The sequence below is a fragment of the Podarcis bocagei genome (assembly GCF_964188305.1).
Source record: "Podarcis bocagei genome assembly, chromosome: 16".
Classification (NCBI taxonomy): domain Eukaryota; kingdom Metazoa; phylum Chordata; class Lepidosauria; order Squamata; family Lacertidae; genus Podarcis; species Podarcis bocagei.
The window spans coordinates 7,094,835-7,117,962 of record NC_138142.1 but is presented as its reverse complement, the minus strand read 5'-3'; the positions used below and the strand labels follow the sequence as shown (position 1 = coordinate 7,117,962).

The following is a 23,128-nucleotide window of genomic DNA, read 5'->3' as shown; positions in this document are numbered from 1 at the left end:
AGTGATATTTTAGGGAGCAGGCTGGCAGGCAGGGCGCATTACTTACATCATAGGAGCCTACAGAACACAAAACACTGTTGCTGTATGTAGGTTTTATTTTGTTTGTTTGTTATCTTATATTTCAGAAATGTACATCCAGTTTCCCCCCCTTTAATTTTCTTGAGGCCCCCAAGAGAGTGGGGCCCTAAGCTATAGCTTGTTTTGCTTAGACGTAAATCCAGCACTGGTCCAGGGTGGGGGGAAGGCACTCTGCACAGCCCTAGCAGCATCCTCTGTCCATATGAGATTCCTTCATCAAGTCCCAGATATGTCCCGTCATTTTGCATTTCAGCCAATGAGAGGTCAACCTCATGTATGGCATCTCAGACTCTTCCTCCACTCCTGTTCATACCAGTTTGTCTTGGAGAAAGAAGGTTTCAAAGGGCTATGCACAATACCGGCTTCTGAGAGACCAGTCTCCTTTCCACAACACACAGTAAGCCTCCTGGGCATGGACTTAATTAAACAGCCTGAGATCTAGAAGTCCTCAGGCCTTAAGAATGCAATAATCAGTTTCTCTTTAGGGGAACAAGCGGGAATCCTGCCTGGTCTATCAACCTAGTCAGCTCATGAAGGCTCCCTGCTAGCCACAATATATGGAATGAAATGCAGCCCACAGAACCAGGTTTCAAATTTAGCACCTGTCGGGTTCCCAGCTTTCAGCTTCAATCACAGGGAATTGGAACAGGATAAAAAAAAATGCAGTGTGTGTTTGAAGGAGGCATATTAAACCAAAAGTAGCTAGTAGTTAGGCTTTGTTAAGAGCTGGCTTCACATTATTCATTAAACAGAAATCATTATTTATTAAACAGAAATAGAAGGAAATGTCCACCAGTAATATGGCTTGTTTCCCCCCCCCCTTCCCATACCTAAAAGCTGTTGACAGTACTGCTTGCCACTAGCCTGCCTTTTAAAACCATCTACACCAGAGGTTGAGGAACAGTTGACAATGTCTGTAATTGGACCTCCATGTGACTTCCCTCCCTTTCTTTCTGATGATAGCAATTGAGACCTTTTTGACCAGGGCTGCATTTCTCAAACAGCTGAACAGTTAGCAAAGTCAGTTAAATAACACAGAGAGAGTCCAGGGAGAAAAGAAATCCTAATAATATGTTAGTGAGCAAACTGAACAAAAAGAGTGTGCAGTTTGAGGAGAAAGGAGCAACAGGGGATTTTCTTTCTTCCATCAGGCCTTGTAAATAGCAGGGAGGCATTCAAGTCAGCAAACAGAGGAAAAACTCCCTCAGAGCTGAACAGCCAATCAGAGAACATGCTACCTCAGCAAACATCAGGTCACTCTGTCTAGTTGCTAAGCAACACCTTCATCACCACCCTCTTGGTTAATTGGCTTGCTGATATGCAATATTCGGTGCATGCGCATACGCGATTTTCAGCGCCACAGAAGCGAGTCCCTGCACCACGCTGCGCGGGCACCTCAGTTTGTGGGCGGCTTGTGGGCCAGTCAAACGACTTCCACAGGCCGCTTCCAGCCCATGGGCCTTAGGTTGCTGACCCCTGCCTTATAGTATCCCCCCCAAAAAATGGACCAGTTTAATGAACCCATTGTAGGGCTCAGGATTTTCATAATACAGTGGTACCTCGAGTTACAAACGCCTCAGGTTACAAACTCCACTAACCTGGAAGAGTTACCTCGAATTGAGAACTTTGCCCCGGGTTGGGAACAGAAATCGTGTGCTGGCGGTGCAGTGGCAGCAAGAGGCCCCATTAACGAAAGCACGCTTCAGGTTAAGAACAGTTTCAGGTTAAGAACGGACCTCCGGAACGAATTCAGTTCGTAACTAGAGGTACCACTGTATAGTACTGTTTTTGAGAATGATGCTGGCATGAGCAAACCAAAATATATTAAGTCATCTGCTGAGACCCCCATCAATTTTTACATGGTGGTCCACAAAAGTTAGAGAACATCTGAACTAATTTAATGACCACATTTCTTTCTTAAGGAAATGAGTAAAATATGTATCATAGGGTGTTTTTCTGTTGTTGCTTTTTTGGGGGGGGGGGTGTTCTTTGTGGATGCATTGCTAAAGTAAACATTGCTTTCCTGATGTGTGCGTTAGGAAATGGGGAGAGTCATTGTGATAGGTTATGAAAACATTTTTGCCCCACCCTTCCTTGGAGGAGCTTGGTGTGATGCAAATGGTCCTCCTCCCCATTTTGTTCGCACAACAACCCTGTGAGGTCGGCTTGGCTGAGAGAGAGTGACTGGCCCAAAGTGAGCAATGTGGATAAACAGGGATTCAAATGTGGGTCTCTGTGCCATAAAGGAAAATATTATGAAAATGATTTATAGGTGGTACATGACCCCAGTCAAGCTTGCAAAAATCTACCACTTGCCTGACAATAAATGCTGGAAATGTAAAGAAATTGAAGGTACCTTTTTCCACCTTTGGTGGACGTGCCCAAGGATTAAGGCTTTCTGGGAAATGATATATAATGAAATGAAAAAGGTATTTAAATATACTTTCCCTAAGCAACCAGAGGCATTTCTCCTGGGCATTGTCGGCCAATCGGTGTTAAAGAAAGACAGAACATTCTTTATGTATGCTACAACAGCAGCAAGAATACTCATCGCAAAGTATTGGAAGACACAAGATCTACCCACCTTGGAAGAATGGCTGATGAAGGTGATAGACTATATGGGACTAGCAGAAATGACTGGCAGAATCCGAGACCAGGGAAAAGAGACGGCGGAAGAAGATTGGAAGAAATTTAAGAACAATCTTAAGAAATATTGTAAAATTAATGAATCTTAGAATGATGTGGTTTTAAAAATTAAATGGAGTACAGCTGTAAAGATTAAGTTAAAAGAAAAGAAAGGATGACAACTAGATAAAATTAAGGGTGAGGATTTGCTGAACTAGATTTTTGAAGTGGGAATGCAGAAAGGGGAGGTATGAGGAGGTCGGTGAAGTAAGTTTTAAGAAAATAAGTTTTTGAAATTATATTTGTCTTTTTTATTTTTGTTTGTGGTTGTATGTATTGTTATGTCTGTTATAATTTGTAAAATCCTAATAAATATTTATATATATAAAAAATCAAATGTGGGTCTCTGTCATCCTAATCCAGAAGCCTACATAGGGTTGGTAGAGCTAATAAGCCTCAAATCTGCCCAGTGTCAGGGTTCCCAGAGTGTTCTGATACCATCTTAGGAATTTAGTGGCCCAGTGGAATGTAAACTTTTATTTGATCCATGTAAACTTTTGGGCCCTAAATCAGTAGCACTATTTGCAGTCTAAGGTCTGTTTCCTTCCAAGGGGACTATCAGAAGTCTGTTCTTCCCCGGCTAGTTGCTTGTTTTTATTTTCTCCCATAACCTGCTGTAAAAATGTAATGTACAGTTTTAAATCCTATCGAACGATCGTCCTTAAAAGAACCCAACCTAAAGAACTGGAGAGCTGGGCAGCAAGGAGAAAGAAGCAAAGAACAATTCAAGGAAAACAGATTGAAAAAGTTGTGTGTAGATTTGAGTATCTACCTATAACATTCAGCACATGACGGCAACGGCAACAACAACGTTTCTGTGCATCTTCCTAAAATATGAGAGAAATTGCAAATTTAAAGAGTGCTGCTCAGGATGGGGGAGGACTGATAGACATTTACTCTGGAGGCATGCAAATATTGATAGCAACATTTCTTTTTTGGTGGGTGGGTGTGCATGTGTTCCAGAGATGCCATAGTGTGGGATTTCCCCAGCCCCAGCTTAGCACAAGATCCTTTTTTTTATAATTTTTTTTATTGGTTTTTCACCTTTTATATAAACATAACATACACAAAAAGACAAAGACAAAAACATGTATAGTTTCAGAAAATCCTGCTTTCTTAACCTTGTTCCTTGACTTTCCCCCACCCCCCTTCATGCATCCCAATTCCCATGATTGTGTCAGCAAATTATTATTTCTCCTCTTAACCATCTTAATATTACCTCTTCTATAAAAAATAACTTTTTTCTAAGTTGGACTCAAATTCCCTTCCATCGATTTCCCATTTTGTCTTGTATAAAAGTCATATTAACTAAACCCAAAAGTCCTGAGTGTTTTTAAAGTTCTATTCTTCCCTCCCTCCCATCCCCGGTTTTCGTCCCTTCCCCAATACATGTCCAAAACAACAGTTCTTAGCCTGGATTCCTCACATCCGAGGCTTTCAAGTCTCTTTCAGTCCCTCTCCGCCGGTCTTGTTGGTAGTCCTTTATGTTGGTCATCCAATCTCGAAGGAGTTCTGTCCCCATCAAACCAGGTTCACTTCCCGCAAGGGTATTTAGGAACAACTGCTGCAAAAGTTCCACGGGCCATGCATCTTCAGAGTCAGAATGGAGGTCCCAGTCATATTTCTTCTTTATTTTAAGTTCCTGTATTCCATATACTCCAAGGGCCTCCTCCTTCGTCTTTTGCATCTTTCGCAGATTTGTAGTCGATGTAATCCAAAAGTCTCCTTGCTTATACTCCACCGGTGTAAGCTTCTGGTTGGTACTTTCCATTTTTGCTTTCTCTTTTCCTTGTTTAGTCTCCTCCACTTCTTGAGATATCATTTCCGATTCAGCTGCAGATTCTTTCTCATTCAGGTCCTCAATACATTCAGCAGAGCTGCTTATTCCAGAGGTCAAGGTCATGAGTTGTTTATTCATAGCCAGACTCTGCTCTTGTAAGATTCCCACCAAATAAAACGTTCTTTCAATTTCCACTAGTAACTTTCCATCCACAGCCATTGTAATGTCACAGAATTCCCCCTAGAGGGAATCTGGTTACTTAGTAATCTTTCTCCAACAAACCTCTGACTTGTTATTGTTACTTTGTTTCCAACAATTTTAGTTCAATTGTAACTCATTTTAATCCAAAGGGATCTTAGATAACAATTTTTCAGCTTTAAACTGTCCGTTTGACAGCTTTGACAGCTGTCAAACTCCGTATTCCTCTTCCACAAGCTCAAAACACAGGACGCTCCCGGGCCCGGGAGGGGGGGTTGTATACAACAGAAAGAAAACTTTTAAAATTCCACTCTTTCACTCCAACTCAAAATTTCTTTTTGCCAAATCTTGGAAGTTAATGTCTTTTTTAACTCACCCCGCAAAGGGTAGGCTCTCCAGCTTAGTTCTTCTATTGTTGCTTTAGATCGTCTGCAAGAGGGGGGGGGTGCAGACTTCCCTTTAACACACACCCCGGTCGTACCGAATTCACAGGTAACTATTTTAAAGTCCCAATTCCACTTTACTCACGGGTTGTTTCTTTTCCAGCCGAATTCAGGGGAAAAAGTCAGCGCTCTTCAGCCATGGCACGCGGCTTCGCTCCACTGGAGTAGCGGTCTACTCCCAGCACCGCGCCGCTCTCCGTACCCTTTCCGAAGCCTTTAAAAAGGCTCTTCGTGGGTCAGAGGGGGCGTTTAAGGTGCCCACCGAGTCACCAGGTCCGCAGGCATCTGAGCCTGCGGTTTTTGAGGGTCCCCGCGATGCCGTCGCGGCAGGACCCGTCTCCAGCGGAGCCGATTCCCTCCGGAGCTCGGAGGGAATCCGCCATTAGCTGTTCGCGCTAACCCGGAAGTCCCCAGCTTAGCACAAGATCCTTGCCCAAGAGTGGAAATCCATTGCACAATCTCTTGCACAGTCTAAAAATGCTCACATGCTTTGAAGATGCTTGGGGCATTGTGAAGACCTCTAGGTGACCCCCGGCCCCCTCCTGCACCAGGTCAGCAGCAGAAGACAAGTAGGAGATTCTACCAGCTGCCCACCTTGATACATATTTCTTTCTAAACTATATAGCAAGAAACTATATTTCTTTCTAAACTGTTTCCAAAACAATTTTACTTCCATAAGGAGTTGCTGCAAATGTGTGCGACTCTGCTGTGACTCTCCCCAGAACTGCCTGTGGCTGCGTCTCAATAAAGTATGAAGTACCTTCAGGCCCTGGGCTAACTCTGCTCATCCAGACTGGTCACTGGAAATCCTCATGGGCAGGAGAGAGTATAAGAGAGCTTCCTGCTCCAGTTGAGCCTTGCTTCAGTGACAATCTCACCCCGAGCTCTGGCTTGTTCCACCTGAAAGCACCCTTGGTTACGCCTCAGTCCAGCTTGTCTTCCATCCTACTGCCTGGTTTGCCCATCAGTCTTGACTGCTCCTTTAGTCCTCTTTCCTCCTTCCCAGATCACCTTATGCTTCTACCAGCCCTGACATTGCTAGCCTACCATGGCTTCCCTCAACCTGGTGTCCTATAGGTGCTGTTGGGCCATCCCTCTTGACCACTGGCTATGCTGGTTGGGACTGATGGGAGCTGTTGTCCAACACACAGTAGTGGCTGGTACCCCCTCAGACTGGTAGGGTAGTAACAAGGGAGGCCAACAGTAAGTTGAGCCAGAGCCAATCATAGGCTTAACCAGAGGCAATACTGGGCAGAGCCAACTTATTCTAGTTTCCTTCCCATCCTCTTCCCTGCTGAATTCTACAAACGCACTGAGGCTAAAGCACATCTGAGCAATCAGATATTGGGGGTACTGCATTAGTTTTCCTGGTTATAAGCACTATTTTCTCGTTTTCTAGTGCTCCTGTCACATTGCAGCACCTATTGCATTATGGAGCTCTGACATTTTGATTTCATGCCCACCAGTGGTCATGGTGCAACACAACAATGAATATCATAAGACAACATCACTCTTCCCTGTTTTTCGCACATGCATGCCTCTGTTTCCCCTTGATTCTGTGAAAACAGCAGGAAAGAACTGTATGCTGTGATAGTGCCCTAAAGTTCATCACTTTACTCCCAAGATTTTCCACTTTAAAGGGGGTTGCAAATGGTTTCTTTTCTGTTAGCAATTAACATGGAAATGAGCACTAAACTGTCACAAGACTCCCCTTGATTTCCAGAATTGGCATTTAGGTCACGTGAAAGCTCAAATATAACACAGAAATTAACAGGGAAATATTGGGGAAATGAAATGAGCTTCTGTGTGAATGGAGCCTCAGGAGGAGGAAAGTGAGGAAACCGCATGGACTGGTTGACATAGGAAAGAAGGAAGGTATGGGGTGGCAGAAGGCAGATCGAATACATCTGGAGAAAACCAGGTTGGGAAAGTGTGCTCTGGCAGTCTCTACTTGTGTTCTGGTCCTCCCCCCCCCCCCGCCCCCCATAAACCACTCTCCTTCAGCCTTTTCAAGGATATAACATTTCCTTGAGAATACCTCACCAATTCAACTAATCAGCTGGCTTTAGTTGATTAATCTGCTAAGAAAGCCAACTCAGCCTGCAACCTGAAAAAAACATATATTCAATAATTTGCATCTGACAAGAGTGTAGCAATCCAGTGCTATTAAGCACTTTGAAACAATCCATCATAACAGCTTGGTGGTGCTAAAGAAATAGCTGAACACCGGTTTTATAAATTATTTCACATCTCTCCCCCTCTCTCTCTCTCCCTCTCTCTCTCTGTTCTCCACCCCCCACCCCACCCCAAGGCTGACTCCCCAGATGCAGAGTTTTTAAAAACTCAGCTCCTGCTAATGGGGAAGGAACACCCCCCTTAAACTTAAGAGTGCAACAATTACCTGCTGATCTGCTTAGGAAATTCTCCTCTGTCAGCTTTCTTTTTGTCAAAGTTAGATGCTTCTGAGTTATATGGTGGAGAATGCTTCATTCGCTTTAATTTAAATAGACACACAAATAAACAGGAGAGTGTCTATTTTAGGACTAGGCAATTGGTTCTGGATTTGTGTGCGAGAGAGAGAGTGAAAGAAAGAGAGGGGGAGAGAATTCTGAACTTCCTTATGTGCTTCTTGGAGGCACACTATCCACAGTTTGGGGAAAACAGAGAAACATAGTAAGTTGCCTTGCAAACCAAGTCGGACCACTAACATATCAAGCTCAGCATTGTCTACATCAGGAGTAGCCAAGACAGTGCTCTCCACATTTGGCTGGACTACAGCTTCCTTCATTCCTGACCATTGGCCAGTCTGGCTGAGACTGATGGGCAACACATGACTGCTCCTGTTCTATCGCAGTGGCTCTTTGGGATTTCAGATCCAGCTGCCTTTCCTAGTCCTTCCTGGAGATGCCTGCGACTGGACCTGGAACCTCCTGCATGCAAAGTGTGCTCTACCACTGTATCTCTTCCCCATCTTCAGTGGGACAAGTGTCTTCCAGTTAAAGGGGTCTTGCCTGTTCCAGCAGCCGCTGGAACTGTAAGGAAACTGTGGATCTTCTGAGGCTTTCAGGACAGAGTCCTCCAACTCTCAGCAGTATGATGGGAAGTGGTAGCAAGTTGGCTCCTGATGCAGAGAAGCTTCTGGGAAAGGAGGTGAGCCTGGGGTCACTGTTAAGATCCATTCCCTCTCCCACTTACTCCCAGTCTATGGGAGTCTATGGGCTCACTCCTCAAACCTGGCAGGCCTGACCCTTCCTATAGACCTTCTTAGATAGACTTCCTGGGGGCCTCAGGTTCCCTGGAAAGCAGTTTGAAACCCACTGTGTGATTTGAAAAGCACCGTGCTTGGAAGGCAAGCCCTGCCTAGGCTCTCAGCAAGTGAAGAGAGGTCTTCTGTCAGGGACAGGGGGCAGCCATTATTAATAGACACAGAGAGATCTTCTTGGTAGAACCGAGCTTAGCAAGCAAGATTCGGCTCTTAGTCATGTTTTAGTGCCACTGTAAATATATTTTGGTCCACTTTTAAAAGGTTAGAGCCATCATTTGGCGGTCTAACACGTTTATAGCTAGTGAAGGCACACGTAAATCTAGGCGCAAAGGAGCGATGGGGCTGTCAAGGGCGGAAGCCGAAGTTGGGGGGAGACAGTTGGCAGATCAAGCAGGGACATCAGTTACCTGCTGAGTCGTGTAACTTTTATTGCTGGAGGGGGTGCGGAGAGGGTAGTATTACCAACCTATTGATCAAAGAAATACTTTATGGGACTGGTTTTGTTGGAAAGCCACTTAGAGAAGCAAATGGGGGGAGGCGGCAAGGCTCTAGTTGCTCCCTCTGCCATCTAAGAGCCGACCAGCAAATCTGGCTGTCATATTTTCCGCTTCTCTCCTTGCTACTTCATGGGATGGGTTGTAGCTGAGCAGAAAAACATCTGCCTTGCATGAGGAAGGTCCAAGATTCATTTCCCAGCATTTGCAGGTAGGGTTGAGAGAGACCGCGGTCTGAAACTCTGGAAAGCCACCATGAACAACCTTGAGCTAGATGGGTCTGACTCTGAATAAGGCAATTCCCTACATTCCGACTTGACTCAGCCCTTTATTCAGAGTGATGAGGCCTGGAACCCTACTTTATTTTTAGGGAAAGAACCGTGGCTCAGGGCACAAGCTTTACATGTCAAAGGTACTGGGTTTAATCCCCAGCATTTCCAGGTAGGGCTGGGAAGGACCCCCATCTGGGAGCCTGGTGAGCTGCTGCCAGTACAAGAGCGGCCTGGCTCAGTGTAAGGAAGCTTCCAAGGTTCCTTGTCTGCATTTGGTGTCAGAATGAATCTCTTTGCCCTTGCCCAGTCTGGTTTTGGATATCAGTAGTGGCGCTGTGGGTTAAACCATAGAGCCTAGGACTTGCTGATCAGAAGGTCGGCGGTTCGAATCCCCATGATGGGGTGAGTTCCCGTTGCTCGGTCCCTGCTCCTGCAGTTCGAAAGCACGTCAAAGATAAATAGGTAAGGTAAATGGCAGGACGGTAAACGGCATTTCCGTGCGCTGCTCTGGTTTGCCAGAAGCGGCTTAGTCCTGCTGGCCACATGACCCAGAAGCTGTACGCTGGCTCCCTTGGCCAATAAAGCAAGATGAGTGCCGCAACCCCAGAGTCAGTCACGACTGGACCTAATGGTCAGGGGTCCCTTTACCTTTAAGGTCCAAATAACTTGACTTGTTTACTAGATGACTGAAGGTGTTGCTGGACTACAGCTCTCATCATCCCTGACCATTGGCCATGCTGGCTGGAGCAGATAGGAGTTAAAGTCCCACAATATCTTTTTTTTTTATATAATAATTTTTTTATTGCTTTTTTTCCAAGGTCGGAATACATCGTCAGTAACACAACAAAAGCGGTTTTACAGAAAGAAAAAAGAAATTATAGAAGAAAATTCACTTTTTCAAATCAATTTTCATGATCAACCGGACTTCCCCACGTCCTCCATCCCCTGCTTTCTTTACAATAAAAATAAACAGCAAATTAATACCTTATTTCATATGTTTTTGTGTTTTCATTTAGTTATATAGTCTACAATTTATACTTTTCTAGATCATAACTTGGTTTCCATCATTTACCAATCTCAATACTGAAGCTTGTTTTTTCCAAAGGCTTAGCAAATTCTCAACATTCATATAACTTATAGTGTTTTTGTAGATAGTCCTTAAATTTTTTCCAATCCTCTTCCACTTCCTCTTCTCCCAGATCTCGGATTCTGCCTGTCATTTCGGCTAGTTCCATGTAGTCCATCAGCTGCGAATGCCACTCTTCCAGCGTGGGTAACTCCTGTGCCTTCCAATGTTTAGCTATAAGGATTCTTGCTGCTGTAGTTGCATATAAAAAGAAAGTTCTATCTTTCTTTGACACTCTCTGGCCCACAATGCCCAGGAGGAAGGCCTCTGGTTTCTTGTGAAAGGTGTACCTAAACACCTTTTTCAACTCATTATAAATCATTTCCCAGAAAGCCTTCACCCTCGGGCATGTCCACCAGAGGTGAAAGAATGTTCCTTCAGCCTCCTTACATTTCCAACATTTATTGTCAGACCGATGGTATATCTTTGCAAGTTTGACTGGGGTCATGTACCACCTGTATACCATTTTCATAATGTTTTCTTTTAAGGCACTACATGCCGTGAATTTCATACCGGTGGTCCATAACCTTTCCCAGTCTTCAGACATAATGTTGTACCCAATGTCCTGAGCCCATTTTATCATAGCTGATTTAACTGTCTCGTCTTGAGTATTCCATTTAAGCAACAAGTTATACATTCTTGAAAGCACTTTCGTCTTAGGTTCAAGTAGTTCTGTCTCTAGTTTTGATTTTTCCACCTGGAAACCAATTTTTTTATCCTTTTTAAACACCTCTAGAATTTGGGCATAATGAAACCAGTCTCGCACCTTTCCCTTCAATTTTTCAAAGCTCTGCAACCTCCAAGTATCACCATCTCTTTCAATTAACTCACAGTATTTTGCCCAGCCACTCCCCATGTTACGTAGTTTAATGGCTTTAGCCTCCGTCGGTGATAACCACCTCGGAGTCTTACTTTCAAGTAAGTCCTTATATTTAGTCCAGACAATGAATAGAGCTTTCCTGACAATATGGTTTTTAAACAGTTTATGAAGCTTTACCTTGTCGTACCACAAATATGCATGCCACCCAAAAGCATTACTATGCCCTTCCAGATCTAGGACATCAGTGTTTTCTAACAGAAACCAATCCTTCATCCAGCAGAAGGATGCAGCTTCATAATACAATCTTAAGTCCGGCAGGGCAAACCCCCCTCTTTCCTTTACATCTGTTAGTATCTTAAATTTTATTCGGGGCTTTTTGCCCTGCCAGGCAAACTTCGTGATATCCCTCTGCCACTTTCCAAAACATTCCACTCTGTCCACGATCTGGAGGGTTTGAAACAGAAACAACATTCTTGGCAATACATTCATCTTAACTGCTGCAATTCTTCCCAACAAGGAAAGTTTCAATCTTGACCAAGTTTCTAAGTCCTTTTTAATTTCCGACCAGCATTTTTCATAATTATCTTTAAATAAATTCAAATTTCTCCCAGTCAAGTTAACCCCCAGGTATTTCACTTTTGTAACCACATTTAATTCTGTTTCCTTCTGGAACCCATCTATTTCTGAAGGTGTCAAGTTTTTTGCCAAAACCTTAGTTTTTTGTTTGTTCAACTTGAATCCCGCCACCCGACCAAACTCAGAAATTAGTTCTAAAGCTCTTTTTGTGCTGGCTTCTGGCTCCTGTAATGTCAAAACCAAGTCATCTGCAAAGGCCTTCAATTTGTATTGTTTTTCTCCGACCTGTATTCCTTCCACCAGCTGGTCCCTCCTAATCAAATTCAGCAACACCTCCAGGACAGAAATAAATAACAAGGGTGATAGGGGGCACCCCTGTCGTGTCCCTTTTTCAATTTTAAACTCCTCTGTCACCACACTGTTTACTATCAATTTAGCCTTTTGTTCTGAATAGATTGCTTCGATACCATTTTGAAACGCCCTTCCCACTCCCATCCCTTCCAAATTTTTCTTCATAAATTTCCAAGATATATTGTCAAAGGCCTTCTCCGCGTCTATAAAAATCAAAGCTGCTTTCGTGTTCATATTTGTCTGTAATAACTCCAAGACATCAATAATATTCCTAGTGTTATCAGACAAATGTCTACCAGGGAGAAAGCCTGCTTGGTCCTTATGAATTACTTCATTCAAAACTTTTTTCAGTCTGTTTGCTAAAATATCAGCAAAAATTTTGTAATCCACATTTAGGAGTGAGATGGGACGATAATTCTTAAGTTGAGTCTTTTCAGATTCCAATTTTGGTATCAGGGTGATGAATGCCTCTTTCCACGATTCTGGTGCCCCCTTCCCTTCCAAAATCTGATTACATACCTCCATTAGTGGGTGTATCAAATATTCCTTCAGTGTCTTATAGTATTTGGAGGTAAGTCCGTCTGGGCCTGGGGATTTGCCTGTTTGCATGTTCTGAATGGCACTTTCAATTTCCTGTTGCGTTATTTTATAGTTCAGGGCTGTTTGTTTGTCTTGTGTTAGCTTTTGAAGGCCATGACTTTTTAAGAAGTTATTTATTTCTATCTCTGCTTGGGGTCCTTGGGTATAGAGTTTTTTAAAATATCTCTGGAAACACTTTCTAATCTCTTCTGGTTTCTGAATACATTCACCTTCGACCTCCAGATTGGTAACAAAGTTCAATTTTTGTCTCTTTTTCAGCTGCCATGCCAGCAGCTTCCCACATTTGTTTGCCGATTCAAATGATCTTTGTTTCATCTGTTTAATTTTCCATTCAATTTCTTGGTTTATCAATTTTAAAGATGAACAAGGAAGAATTTTGGCGATTGAAATACAATCACAAGGAGAAAAATTTTTGATAGTTGGAATATATGCACCAAACGATGGGAAATCGGAATTTTATAAGAGGCTGCATGAGATAATGCTGGACCACATTGACTATACCAACATCATTCTGATGGGAGATATGAATGGGGTAGTCTCCACGTACATGGATAAGTCACAAAACCAAAATTTGAACAAAGACGGCAGACTTCCAAAGACTTTTTTTGAACTGACAGACAATATGGACTTGATTGACATCTGGAGGACAAAGAACCCTCTGGGTAAGGAGGGAACATTCTTTTCTGAAGCCCACCTATCTTGGACAAGAATCGACCAAATCTGGATATCTAGAGGACTGGCACCTAAGACAAGAAAAATAGAGATCTGCCCCAAAACTTGCTCCGACCATAACGCTTTGAAAATGGACTTGAGACTCACACCAGCTGGATCCTTCAGATGGAGAATGAATGACCACTTGTTTAGAGATCAGGAGATCGTGAAGAAGGCCCAAAAAACGTTGAAAGACTATTTTGAAATAAATTTGAATACCTCGGTGGAAAAGAAAATAATCTGGGACGCGAGTAAAGCAGTTATGAGAGGGTTCCTGATACAACAGAACACTATTAAGAAAAAACTCTGGAATGGTAAAAAGGACAAGATTTTGGACAAAATAAGAGATGGAGAGAAAAAGCTGAGACTAAATCCAAAATCAAAAGAAGTTTTAAGAGAAATAAAATTCTACCAAACACAATATACGAAATTAGTAAAGTCCCACAATATCCAGAGGGTCGCAGGGTCCGGAATTGGCCATGGTCTGGCTTGCTGTTCGCCCACTGAAAATGCAGGCAATGCATATATAAGGAGAAGAAGTGTCAGTGACCAAACAGAGGAGAGTGAGTTGGTGGGAGTATAGAGGTAACAGCATTGGACTAGGGACCTGGGAGACCAGGAGTCAAATTCACACTCGGATGACCTGGGTCCAGTTACTGCCTCTTAGCTTAACCTGTTTCATAGGATTGTTGTGGGAATTCAATGAGGGGTGAGGGAAGAACTACTGACACCACCTTGAGCTCCTTGGAGAAGAGTTGGGATATAAGTGCAAGAAACAAACAAACAAAGTTAAGACAAAGAGCCACTACAAAGTTATTGACCCAAGAAGACTTGTGGATCATGAAGATCCAATAGCTCAAGAAGCTGGTTCAGCCCCTGGGAGATGCACATTTCAAGCCCACTAGTGGTGGTGGGGTGATAATCCTGTCACTTACTTTGACAACATCTTCAGCAGAGGATTTGCATTCCACGGATTCGGAGATGTCTGTCACAGCACTGTTCTCTTCAATCGACACCACTTTGATGGGGACCGCAACTGTCTTCCCTGTGAGGATCGCAGTGTTCAGGATCTCTGTGTCCTGCAGGGCAAACAACAGTGCAAAAGGATTGCTGCCATTGCTTTGTTTGAGCGGAGCTCTTGAGATAATGAGGAAACCTGAAATGAAGTTCTACAGCTGCCTTGCCCATCCTGGTGCTTTCTCAGTGCTGTTGGGCAATAGTCCCCACCACCATGGACTATTAGATCATGCTGTCCTAGAACATCTGGAAGGAACCAAGTAGGGGAAGGATCCTCTACACCAGCGGTTCTCAACCTGTGGGTCCCCAGATGTTGTTGGACTACAACTCCCATCATCCCTGAGCTCTGGCCTTCCTAGATAGGGGTGATGGGAGTTGTAGTTCAACAACATCTGGGGATCCATAGGTTGAGAAAGGCTGCTCTACACCTCCCAGACTTAACCAATGAATATGTATTGTATCTCTATAATGTTCTTGTGAAGCTACCAGCATGAGTTTGACCAAACTGCGGGAGGCAGTGGAAGACAAAAGTGCCTGGTGTGCTCTGGTCCATGGGGTCACGAAGAGTCGGACACGACTAAACGACTAAACAACAACAATGTTCTTGTGTGCACTATGGGTTTATGGAGCTTGTTGCCACAGTGTTGGCTCCCTAGCTAAGATGACTTTAAAGGGGATTAAACAAAGGAGCACAAGCGGTTCACCAATGGCCAAGAAGGTGAAATGAAACGACCCCCACCATGTTCAAAGGCAAGGTGGACACTGATAACTGGGAGCCAGTGTGGTGTAATGGTTAAAGTAGTGAATTAGGACCTGGGAGGTCCAAACCCCCACTCAGCCATGAAGCTCCCTGTGTGTCCTTGGGTCAGTCGCTGCCTCTTAATCTATCCTACCTCATAGGGTGGTGTGGGGATGAAATGGGGGGACGGGACACCATATACATCACCTTGACCTCATTGGTGAAAAGGTGAGATATGAATGCAATAAATGCTGTGAAACAGCAGTTGCTGGGTGAGGGGGAGCATCAGGATTTGGCTTTTGCTTTCATGCTCTGCTTCCAGAGGTACGTGGCTGATCACTGTGGCAAACGGGATGCTGGATCAGGTCGTCCTCTAGCCTGATCTTGCATAACTCTTTTTAGGTTTTGCATGCTAGCAGGTGCAGAAGCAAGCACACAGGCCATACGACTCTGACAGTGATATCACAGGAATATAAGGAGCCATACTGGATCAGGCCAGAGGTCCACCCAATCCAGCATCCTGTTTGCCATGGTGGCCAGTCAGATGTTGCCAGGAGGTTCACAAGCAGATCACAAGCACATTAGCACTCTCTCAGTCATGATCCTCAGCAACTGGTATAGGCAGTCAGTACAGCAGACCTGCAACATTATTATTATTATTATTATTATTATTATTATTATTATTATTATTATTATTATTATTCACACATCTGGCTGGGTTGCTCCAGCCCCCCTGAGTGGCTCCCAACAAAGTAATAAAAATACAAGAAAACAAAATAGCAACCATTTAAATCTTCCCTTCAGATGGGACTGCAGCTTTGTGTGGGTGGCAGGAACACACACACACACACATATAGGGAGCAACAGTTGGAAGGGGCCACCTGAGATCTCATGATTTCTCATGACTGATTGATTGATTACTGTATTTTTTTGTGTATAACATGCCCCCATGTATAAGACTACTCCTATTTTGGGAGACTCAAATTTTTAAAAATGGGGGGAGATGGCCCAGAATTGTTGAGCTTTTTTGGGGGGAGCATTACCCAGAAATGTTGAGCTTTTAGCTTTTTTGGGGGGAGGATTGCCAAAAACCACTCACACGAATGAAAGGCGTTGGAAATTGCGTGCGCCACCGATGCCACCAGCCCTCTGCCCGCTCACCGCCAGCAGCCACCAATCACGCACCCAATTGCCACAGACAAGCTCCTGCTCGCAGCTGCAACCAATCACCCGTCCCCCCCTCTGCATTATCCGCGGATAAGATGACCCCCGATTTTTTACATTATTTTTGAGTAAAAAAGCCTCATCTTATAAACAGAAAAATACTGTATATTTCAAACGAATTCCAAAGCGACAACATAATAGAACATCACAAATAAAGTATTACTCATAGATGAAATAATCAGTGAAACAATTACAATCTATAAAACTCTGTAAACAAAGCAACAACTAATACATAAGCTAAACATCAACATTAAAGCAAAGTCACATTATATGATTAACAGATCAATACAGCATTTATAATTTCTAAAACAATATTAGCAACATTAACAAAATAGCAACCAAAAAAATAAACTAAGCACTACAAGTCCCATCATCCCTGACTGTTGGCTGTGCTGCCCAGGGTTGATGGGAGTTGGGAGTCCAACAACATCTGGAGGGCAGTAGGCTCTCTACCCCAATGCTGCTTCTACTCTCTGTCCCTGCAACTTCTGGTAGAGAGGGAAGTGTGAGATTTTGGGGAGCCATAAGGTTGGTTTCAGAAAAAGTATTGCATAAACCACATAAATGTTGAGCCGCTCAGAGGGAACCTTCAGTGAGCTTCCCTTTTCTCTAACCCGGGGGTCAGCAACCTTTTTCAGCTATGGGCCGGTCCACCGTCCCTCAGACCATGTGGTGGGCTGGACTATATTTTTTGGGGGGAAATGAATGAATTCCTACACCCACAAATAACCCAGAGGTGCATTTTAAATAAAAGCACACATTCATCTCAGGTAAAAACACCAGGCAGGCCCCACAATCACCCAGAGATGCATTTTAAATAAAAGGACACATTCTACTCATGTAAAAACATGCTGATTCCTGGACCATCTGTGGACCGGATTGAGAAGGTGATTGGGCCACATCTGGCTCCCCGGGCCTTAGGTTGCCTACCCCTGGTCTTGGCTAGCCACAGAAACTCTAGGAAGCGCCATGGCAGGGATGGGAAAATGTTTGGCCTTCTAGATGCTGGATTCCAGCTCCCACCAGCCTCAGCCAGCATGAGCAATGGTCAGGAATGACAGGAGTTGCAGACCACAACATCTTGAGGGCTACCGCTTTGGCCACCCTGGACCTAGACTAATTCCCCAGTTGATACTGCCCAGGCAAAAGCGAGAAAGGACCTCCAAAACCTGAAAGGTAGCTCTTCATGAACACCATTTCTTTCAAAAGAGTTCTGATCTAAATGAAAAGCAGATTGCTTTTTCATGTAGTTTTATCTTTGTTGAACCCCATATCTTGGTCTCCCTTTTGCAAAGAACTTCAAAGTTTGCCGGATGCACGTTTTCAACTTGCAGCCCTAGAAAATGACTGGAACATTTTGCAAAAGCAGCAACAGAGGTCAAAAAGAAGGGATTTTTTGTTTGTTGTCGACTTAAATATGGATCAAAGAATGTCCAAAGGTACCCGTTGCTTCATTTCCAATTGTTTGAAAGCCATACCTTCCCCTCTAACCCCCACCCCCCATCTTTGGATGCTTTGCTGCCAGTTTGATTCCTTCCACTGAGGAAGAAAAGAAAAAAGAGTGAAACAGTTGAGGTGGGAAATGAGGTCATCTCAGGTGAAGTTGCCCTTTGGCTATCATTTATACCAAAAGCTAGGATATCTTATTCAAACATTGTCATGCAGTATTATGAAGCTGCAACCTCTGCCCATTTTCGGTGATGTTCCCACCTACCATGATTGTGTATGCTGATATTATGATTCTAGTCTATTCTTATTATAATTATTAAATATATATTTGCATGCTGCCTTTTAAGGGGACCCACCATAAGAAGCATTGGGCTTCTTAAGCTCACTCTGTCCAGAAATAACCAGCTCCTTCTTCTGCCATCTCCACACCCCTCCCACTTAACCACTGTACAGTTACAGCTGGGTTGGGGGGGAGTGTCTTTCAGCCCAAGGGCCACATTCTGTTCTGGGCAACTTTCTAGGGGACCACATGCCAGTGGCAAAAGTGGGTGGAGCTATTCATGCAAATGCTACCTCTGTACAGTCGGCTACTTTCTGCGAACACTTCTCTCTATCCTCTGCCAAGACAAACAAGAAGCATTTCCATAGGTTGATGATACATTCAAGTCAGGTAAAGGCTCTCAGTGAGGTTGTGAATCAAGGCCAGTGGGGGGCTGTGGCCTGCGGAGAGATGGTGTGGCCTGGGGAGAGTTTTGAGGGCCAGATAGAGAGGGCTGGAGGGCCACATTTGGCTCCCGGGTCAGATGTTCCTCATCTGTGCTGCAGATTTCTCTGGAAGCAGGTGCCTCTCAATGGGCCTTTTTTTCCCTGAGTAGCTATTTTGCACTGTGTAGCAAAGTTTCCTGAGTTTCCTGAGTAGCAAAGTTTGCACTGTGAACCATCTCTCTTTCCTATTCCATGACTTTTGGTGAGTTTACGAATGGGTATTACAAAGCTATGGACTAACTTATGGAGTTTCACTGGTTCCATTCCGACTCATGGATGCAAAATGGTCTACTTGTCTTTTATCGTATCTGTAATTAAGACACTTCAATCCCCTGCCCTCGGCTAATGGTTTCATTACAGAAAACCTGCATATGAATGGATTTATTTTGATTAATTACTTTGGGGACTTACATCTGGGAGGAAAGAAATCAAAGGCATGGCTTGTTGTGCTAATAGCTTGCTGAATTTTTATATCCCTGCCCCCAAACACTCCCACATAAACCAGCATCTAAAACTGAAAGGATAGCCAGCTTCAGGAGCATTCATTAAAAAGCATCTAACAGGTACCATTAGCATCATTACAGATGACTGACATTAGTCTGGGATGGGTAACTATTGTGCTAGCTCAACCAGAATACAGGAGTGGGAGGCTAATAGTTCATCTCTGTCAAAATCAATTGTGATTTATTAGCCTAGGAACTGTCCAAGTTCATAAATCATAAGGGTGCAACTGTTGGATTCAGAGGAATGTATTTTCCACCTCCATGTGTGCTGCTGGGAATCACAGGTCTGTGTAACATGCATTCCCATTAGTCAAATGGCACCAGAGACCATGAGACAGAATCAAGTAGGTAGCTTGGGAGGAAGAAGCAACATGAAAGAAGTGTGGGACAAATGGATAGAGAAATGCTTTAGTATCTCTCTCAAAAGACTATAACTTGTGGATAGCCAATGAAACTGAACGCTGGGAGATTCAGGGTAGACAAAAGAAAGGACTTTCTAAAAGAAGTGACATGGTTGGATCACTTCCTGGTGCAACTGGACTTCTCCACGACCTTCCCCTCTGCAGGGAGGTCTTGTACTTTTATAACGATTTCTGCATTCATGATGATGGTGTAAAAGGCCTCAGCCCAGAATACCTGAAGGAGCATCTCTATCCCCATTGTTCTGCCCAGACACTGAGGTCCAGCTCCAAGGACCTTCTGGTGGTTCCCTCACTGTGAGAAGTGAGGTTACAGGGAACAAGGCAGAGGGGCTTCTTGGTGGTGGCACCTGTGCTGTGGAATGCCCTCCCGTCAGATGTCAAGGAGATTAACAACTACCTGAATTTTAGCAAACATCTGAAGGCAGCCCTGTTTAGGGAAGTTTTTAATGTTTGATTCTATTTTTAAAATTCTGTTGGCAGCTGCCCAGAGTGGCTGAGGAAACCCAGCGAGATATGTGGGGTATAAATAAATTTTTTTTTATTATGTTACTAAATGGGGAGAGGAGGGGTTGACAATAATGGAGGTGGATGGAGGAAGTAAGCACCAATGGGAAACAGGATCCAACTAAAAAAGGAGAGATCAAAGGACAAGGAAACTCACACAGGACCTAGCTGTAATATTTGCTTCACCTAGTTTTGTAAATCAGGAACCACCAACCTTTGAGGGCCAGTGAACACATTTGGAATTTTGAACAAATGTCATGAGCAGCAGTCACAAAATGGCTGTCATGATGACATGACATACCATGAAATGGCTGCCATATCTAAAAGAGCAGAAAAAGAGAACTACAACATGGCTCGGGTGTGTCTCCCATCGATGGAAGAAAGGGCACTTACATCAGCAGCCACAGGGAGAAACTCTTCACGCTCCTCCTCTGTTCAGAATGAGAGGGACAGTAGGCATTCAATTCTTCCACACAATGGAATGTTGGCATGTTCAACGCAAGAGAATTCCTACTCAGGAAATGAGGAAGCCGTCACTCATGGATTGTGGATTTCTGAGGGGGTATTCACTAGCACCTTTCATGGGTGGCATAGGAAGTATTGGCAAACACACTGCCATCTGAGGGAGTTAGGCAGGTACCTATGGATATTGTTTTGGTGATTGACGTAAGACTGGAGTGTGCCACAAGGGACTTGATTTGTTTTGCTCTTACAATGATAACATAAAAGTGGATGGTGCTCTCCATTTCCATCCCTAATCTGTTACTCCCCACAGAACTGCTTCCCTCAATGTGATGAGATGTGGAAACCTTGGTTCCTACCACAAGGCACTATCATAACACAGGAGAGTTTGCATCTTGCTTGGGTGGCGCTGTGGTCTAAACCACAGAGCCTAGGGCTTGCCAATTGGAAGGTCGGTGGTTCGAATCCCTGTGACGGGGTGAGCTCCCGTTGCTCGGTCCCTGCTCCTTTCAACTTGGCAGTTCAAAAGCATGTCAAAGTGAAAGTACAGTGGTACCTCGGGTTAAGAACTTAATTCGTTCCGGAGGTCTGTTCTTAACCTAAAACTGTTCTTAACCTGAAGCACCACTTTAGCTAATGGGGCCTCCCGCTGCTGCTGCCGCCGCCGCGCTGCCGGAGCACGATTTCTGTTCTCATCCTGAAGCAAAGTTCTTAACCCGAGGTACTATTTCTGGGTTAGTGGAGTCTGTAACCTGAAGCGTATGTAACCTGAGGTACCACTGTAGATAAATAGGTACCACTCCGGCGGGAAGGTAAATGGCATTTCTGTGCGCTGCTCTGGTTTCACCAGAAGCGGCTTAGTCATGCTGGCCACATGACCTGGAAAAACTGTCTGCGGACAAACGTCAGCTCCCTCTGCCAGTAAAGCGAGATGAGTGCTGCAACCCCAGAGTTGTTTGTGACTGGACTTAACTGTCAGGGGTCCTTTACTTTACCTTCAGGAAGGACCACAGAACAGAAAGCAAAGAGCAGGAGAAAGAAGGGAAGTGACTTGACTTTCTATTTACATGGAAGCCTTTTGCCAATTCTTTGACTAAGGGGCCTTCATTTTCTAGGGTCTGTATAGCTGACTACAAATCTGAAGAGTTGAGATGATAAAGTTTCAAGTGCAGGTAAAGCTGCTTCTTTTTCTGCTGCAAACAGACAGGAATTAATTAATTCCCAAACACTCCCAGTATACAAAGGGGAGCATAATTACTTCATGTAAATAGATAATTAACAGGCAACAACATTAAAAAGCATTTTTCTTGCTTGTTTCTCTAATGACTTGATAGGCACAATGAATTGGTGGTACAAGCACAGAAACTGCCCCCCCCATTTAATCCCACGCAGGAGAGGCAGAGTTTAAAATGTGATTGATGAGTTGCATTTTCAACCAAACTCCCAAAGAGCTTCTGATTTCATCACAGATCCTAGAAATTTCACTGCTTCTCTCTAACTCAAAAATAAATTATTCCCCCAACTACAAAGTTCTCATTTTGTTAAAGATCTCATTTTGTGCTAGCCTTTCAGGCTGCAAGCCTAGACATGCTTACCTGAGAGGCTGGCAGTAAATCCCATTGAACTGAATGGGGGATACATATGGGTAGAGAGAATAGGGGTGGAGAAACTTTTTCAGGCTGAGGGCCACATTCCATCTAAGCAACTTTCTGAGGGCCACGTGACAGCAGTAGGCAGGGACCAAGGCAAAGTAAGTAAAGAAATACAGTGGAACCTTGGTTCTTGAACTCAATCTATCCCAGAAGTCCATTTGACCCCCGAAACATTTGTAAACCAAGGCATGGCTTCCGATTGGTGCAGGCACCCTGGAAACCATAGCTGACAGCTGCATCAGACATTCAGCTTCCATTTTTTTTTTTTTTTAAACTGGAACACTTACTGCCAGGTTTTCAGTGTTCGGGAGCCGATTTGTTCATCAACTAAGCCGTTTGAGAACCAAGGTTCCACTATGAATGCAATTATTGCCTTTGCACAGTAGGCCAGCTTTGACACACACTCAATCTCTCCTCTGTCTCCTCCACCCGGACAATCAAGAGTTCAATGACACAGCACAGCCAGGCAAAAACACTCAAATATGGTGTAAAGCTGGATCAGTGAGGGGTGTGGCGTGGGAAATAGTCCTGAGGGCCAAACCAAGAGGCATGAAGGGCCACATTCAGCCCCTGAGCTTGAGGTTCACCACTCCAATGTACATGATTGCACTGTTAGTCTCTCAAGAGAGGCTGAACTGCCTTCCATATGTCAGAGAGGTAAAAGCAATTTTATATCCTTCCATAGCAGGCAGGTCTTTCTCTCCCTCCTTGATGTAGTAATCTGACTACAACCATTTCAGCAGCACTGTTTAAGTCTCTGGTCCTCTTATGTTGCTGTTTCCCACCCCACTCCCTCCATGCTACGCAAGTCTAGAAGCAGCCTTCAGAATTCACCTTTCTTCTTTCTTTTTGTTTTTCATCATGTTTTTATCTTACTTAGATTAATGTTGGAGAAAAAAGATATTTCATTAAGCTTTGTATTTCTCTTTGCAAACTTTAATAACATTTATTAATAAAATAAAAAATAAAATCCCTTGCGGTTTAAGCTGCTA

General features: G+C 43.9%; 1 protein-coding gene across 2 annotated transcripts in view; it reads right to left on the bottom strand.

Moving 5' to 3' along the window:
- LOC308575780 (transmembrane protein 132C-like) overlaps window positions 1-23,128 on the bottom strand; it is a 300,534-nt gene that overhangs the window by 39,589 nt on the left and 237,817 nt on the right. For both annotated transcript variants that reach the window (XM_081174740.1, XM_081174741.1), the window contains exon 5: window positions 14,335-14,478. In XM_081174740.1, coding sequence (XP_081030866.1) covers window positions 14,335-14,478 — 144 coding nt within the window. The remainder of the gene's footprint in view (window positions 1-14,334; window positions 14,479-23,128) is intronic.